The sequence below is a fragment of the Camelina sativa genome, chromosome 11, assembly GCF_000633955.1.
Source record: "Camelina sativa cultivar DH55 chromosome 11, Cs, whole genome shotgun sequence".
NCBI lineage: Eukaryota > Viridiplantae > Streptophyta > Magnoliopsida > Brassicales > Brassicaceae > Camelina > Camelina sativa.
Window position 1 is genome coordinate 9778014 of NC_025695.1, and position 4823 is coordinate 9782836.

The 4823-nt window shown below is 37.6% G+C and overlaps 2 protein-coding genes across 2 annotated transcripts in view; both read left to right on the forward strand.

Annotated features, from left to right (window-relative positions):
* Positions 1-2388, forward strand: part of LOC104722647 (calcium-dependent protein kinase 3-like) — a gene marked incomplete in the record, with an annotated part of 3085 nt that extends 697 nt beyond the window's left edge. Inside the window, 8 exon segments of the mRNA XM_010440848.1 lie at positions 271-557; positions 657-800; positions 900-1052; positions 1141-1256; positions 1357-1524; positions 1634-1761; positions 1855-1954; positions 2054-2388. Coding sequence (XP_010439150.1) covers positions 271-557; positions 657-800; positions 900-1052; positions 1141-1256; positions 1357-1524; positions 1634-1761; positions 1855-1954; positions 2054-2140 — 1183 coding nt within the window.
* Positions 2507-4817, forward strand: LOC104727794 (potassium transporter 3-like). Its single transcript, XM_010446867.2, has 7 exons — positions 2507-2712; positions 3129-3372; positions 3462-3710; positions 3810-3857; positions 3967-4227; positions 4305-4357; positions 4644-4817. Exons 1-7 carry the CDS (start codon positions 2710-2712, stop codon positions 4815-4817), a joined length of 1032 nt encoding a protein of 343 aa, XP_010445169.1. The 5' UTR covers positions 2507-2709.

The window sequence follows — 4823 nt, forward strand, 5'->3', positions numbered from 1 at the left end:
TTTTTTTTTTTTTTTTTTTTTTAATAGGAAATTGCTTCTTTTTGGGATATTCTGAAATGGAATCTGAAACGCCTTTGGTTGAAATGTTAGGCTAGATTAGAAGAACCAATGCTCAAGTCTCCTATGAATGAGATAGATATTTTAAAAAAGGCTATTTCGTTTTCTATATTAATGAGTGGTTTGCATCATATGTGGATGAAAAGTTTTGTGGTCCAATTTAATTGACTTCGATTTTATCTGACTTTTCAAGTTGGTGAGTGGGGTTTGTAGGAACATAGTGGACTTGAAGGGAGCTTACGAGGACAGACACTCTGTGAATCTTATAATGGAGCTGTGTGAAGGAGGGGAATTGTTTGATAGGATCATAGCTAAAGGTCTTTACTCAGAGAGAGCAGCTGCTGATTTGTGCAGGCAGATGGTGATGGTTGTGCATAGTTGTCATTCTATGGGTGTAATGCACCGAGACTTGAAGCCTGAAAACTTTCTCTTTCTTAGTAAAGATGAGAACTCCCCATTGAAAGCTACTGACTTTGGTCTCTCGGTCTTCTTTAAACCAGGTTAGGAAACAGGCTAGAGGCTTTCCCATTTGATACCTGCATTAGTTTATTACTTCATAGTCAATTTATCCCTCTAATGAAGTTGATTTATTAATGTAGGGGATAAGTTTAAGGATCTTGTTGGAAGTGCATACTATGTTGCCCCAGAAGTTCTAAAACGAAACTATGGACCAGAGGCTGATATCTGGAGTGCCGGTGTGATTCTATACATCCTTCTCAGTGGTGTCCCACCTTTCTGGGGAGGTATTGCCTTGATACTTTTTTTGAGAAGAGAATTTGGTTGCACGGTTTGAATGGTGGACTGTGAATGTATAGTCACCTTTCTTTTTTACTATTATGCAGAAAACGAAACGGGGATCTTTGATGCCATTCTTCGAGGGGACCTTGACTTTTCAGCTGATCCGTGGCCAGCACTATCTAGTGGTGCCAAAGATCTTGTGAGGAAAATGTTAAAATATGACCCTAAAGACCGGCTTACAGCTTCTGAAGTGCTAAGTAAGACCCCTTCATAACATGTTTTTGATAAAATTAATGACGACACTTTGTTTTGATCCAACATTAACATGTTTTAATACTTACACAGATCATCCGTGGATTAAAGAAGACGGGGAGGCATCAGACAAACCGCTTGACAATGCGGTGTTATCAAGGATGAAACAATTCCGGGCGATGAACAAACTAAAAAAAATGGCCCTGAAGGTATTAAGAACGTTAATTGAAACCGTCTGATCATCCCTATCATACTTTATGTAGTCTTCTTGTTCTAAAGCCAACCTCCGCTTTTCGTTTTGCATTTCAGGTTATCGCTGAGAACCTTTCTGAAGAAGAAATCATTGGTCTTAAAGAGATGTTCAAATCTCTAGACACTGACAACAACGGAATAGTCACCTTGGAGGAATTGAGAACCGGTCTCCCCAAACTTGGTTCGAAGATCTCTGAGGCTGAAATAAGACAGTTAATGGAAGCAGTAAGTCTCTCTATATCAAGTCTCAACCTGCTATTTTGATGTCGAATCTGTGTTTTCCCCTTGCAAAAAAACAAAAGTGAGAAAGCTTATGGTGTTGTTTTCGTTATAGGCTGATATGGATGGAGATGGATCAATCGACTACTTGGAGTTCATATCAGCCACAATGCATATGAACAGAATCGAACGTGAGGATCACTTATACACTGCTTTCCAGTACTTTGACAATGACAACAGCGGGTAAAACAACAATCATCAATCTCTCTCTTTCTCTATTTAACAAAGCTATAAAAGTCTTAACTCCTTGATCATGATTTTTGTGTGATATTTTAGCTACATAACAATGGAAGAACTAGAGCAAGCCATGACGAAATACAACATGGGTGATGATAAATCCATCAAAGAGATCATTGCTGAAGTAGACACCGATCGTGTACGTATGCATTAAATCTTTAAGTTTGGTCCATTCACGTTATGCATCACTTGTTATCCCAATAACACTCTCTTCTCTTATATTCCAAAAAATCTATAGGACGGAAAAATCAACTACGAAGAATTCGTAGCAATGATGAAGAAGGGAAATCCAGAATTGGTGACAAACCGACGCAGATGCAAGTAAAAAAACATTTGGAGCCTGGATTGATAAATCATAACACAAAGAGAGATCTTTTTGATGTTGTTTGTTTGTTTGGTTTCCTCTCACTTTTTTACTTATTAGCTTTTGTGTTGTTGTTGTTTCCCATTACAAATACATTATTTTCTTTCCTGCAATCTCTCTTTTATCAACAAAACATAATATGCGTTGGATTTGTTTTCACGAGAGATTGATTCAAGATATAAATAATAATTTCATGATTTCACGAGAGATATGTAAATGTAACAAATATAACAAAGGTGCAATAGATTCTTACAAAAATAAAATAATAAAAACAATGGAGATAAACAATTAAAAATTGAAAAAAAAAAAAAAAAATTAACAGGAAGAAGGAGAAGGACCGCGAGCTTTTGGATCGAGTCCGTTAAAATGTTCTCTCCTCTCTCGATAATAAAAACAAACAAATGAAATGATCATCGACAGCTTTCCTCTAGATTAGATTCCGATTCATCTTCTCAGAAATTAGTCTCCGGCTGATCGTTATAGATCCTCTTCCAAGCGACGCCGCTTCTTACTCGCCGGCGGCTTGAATCATGGTATGTCTCAACCGTATACGTCTGCAATCTATCTTAAACCCCTAGCTTCCTCTTGATTCTAAATTGATATACTCTGATGTCAATTAGAAATATTGTGAGAGAAATCTGAAACGAATAATGCCAATACGTCCTCCGTCGTCGTTGAATTCATCTCTTTGATTCTAAATTTTTCAATCAAGCTATTGAAATCTGACTTGGTGTTACTCGCGAAAGTATAATTACTGTAAATGATTCATTTCAGTGCATATCTGAGTTTATGATCTGATTTGCACCACGTTGTAGCTTCGTCTGGAAGGCTTAGGCTTCTTGCAATTAGATTTCATGGTGTTCGAATGAATTATGAGCATTCATTGATAATCTGTGAATGTGTAAGCGTGTTGCTATAAGTGTGATGTTGTTGTCTTCTCTTGAATCAGGCTGATAGGAGAAACAGGTGTAACCAGGTCCTCCTTTTAGCATATCAGAGTTTTGGTTTAGTGTTTGGAGATTTGAGTATTTCTCCTCTCTACGTGTATAAATGTACTTTCTACGGAGGATTGAGACATCACCAAACAGAAGATACCATATTTGGCGCGTTTTCTTTGATATTTTGGACCATAACTCTCCTTTCACTCATCAAGTACATGGTTTTTGTATTAAGTGCAGATGACAATGGTGAAGGTATGAGCAGTGGTTGCTAAGTGAATCCGTTTTTCCTTTTATCCTTGTGATACATGGTTTAGAATGTAAGTGTTGGGTTTCTGTTGCAGGAGGGATCTTTGCTTTGTATGCTTTGCTCTGCAGACACGCAAGATTTTCTTTGCTTCCTAATCAGCAATCGGCTGATGAGGAAATCTCCACATACTATGGCCCTGGAGATGCAAGTAGAAATTTGCCTAGTTCTGCTTTCAAAAGCCTTATAGAACGAAATAAAAGATCAAAAACAGCTTTGCTTGTTTTAGTCTTGGTAGGAACTTCCATGGTTATAACCATCGGTGTCCTTACACCAGCAATTTCAGGTAATTAGGCAAACCTTTCTTTCGCTTCTGTCTGGTTGTATAGTACGTTACCATTTTTATATTTTCCATGGTTTAGCATCTAACATTATCTTCTTGTAGTCTCTTCATCTATTGATGGGCTTGTGGCCAAGACAAGTCTGAAGCATAGTAAGTAATCTTTGCTATCCATCTTCATACTTGCGTATCTTGTTTATATACGTTTACACATCTCCCTCATTGTTATTAATACATCTCTACCTATGTGTTGCTTGCCTAGGTACTGTGGTCATGATAGCATGCGCTTTACTGGTTGGACTTTTTGTTCTGCAGCACCGTGGCACAAATAAAGTTGCCTTTCTATTTGCACCGATAATGATTTTGTGGTTGTTGATAATTGCAACTGTTGGTGTGTACAATATTGTGACTTGGAACCCCAGTGTATACAAAGCCTTATCTCCCTACTACATCTATGTATTCTTTAGAGACACGGGAATAGATGGATGGCTGTCCCTTGGAGGCATTCTTTTATGCATCACAGGTAATATGTTCAGAAAATAGACCCATCAAGTGTTAATGCTATGTTATGTCTCATCTCGGCAATTTTTCTAACTTCAGGAACGGAGGCTATCTTTGCTGAACTAGGCCAATTTACAGCTACATCCATAAGGGTATATGAAGCAGCTAATTTTGTCCTTTAAATCATGCAGCAGAAACCTGGAGAGACTTTTATAGCAGTTCTATAGGAATTGCATTGTACAACCACTAGAAGTTTTTTGTTGCTAGAAGAATCCATAAGCTAGTGGTCATATTAAGGACTTAATCTTGACCTAAGGAATTTGAAAATATGATACACTGTTAGAATCTGGTTACTGTTTTTATTACTCGACAGCATCTTTTGTTGGCTACTGAAGATGAAGAAACAATAACATTTTGCAATCTCATGGTTCTATGCAGTTTGCGTTTTGTTGTGTTGTTTACCCGTGTCTGGTGCTTCAATACATGGGCCAAGCTGCGTTTTTGTCAAAGAATTTTTCTGCTCTACCTTCAAGCTTTTATTCTTCCATTCCAGGTAATAATTTGGTGAATCTCCTTTTCACGTCTCTTTCCTGTACCTTACTGCCTCTATGAATTCCA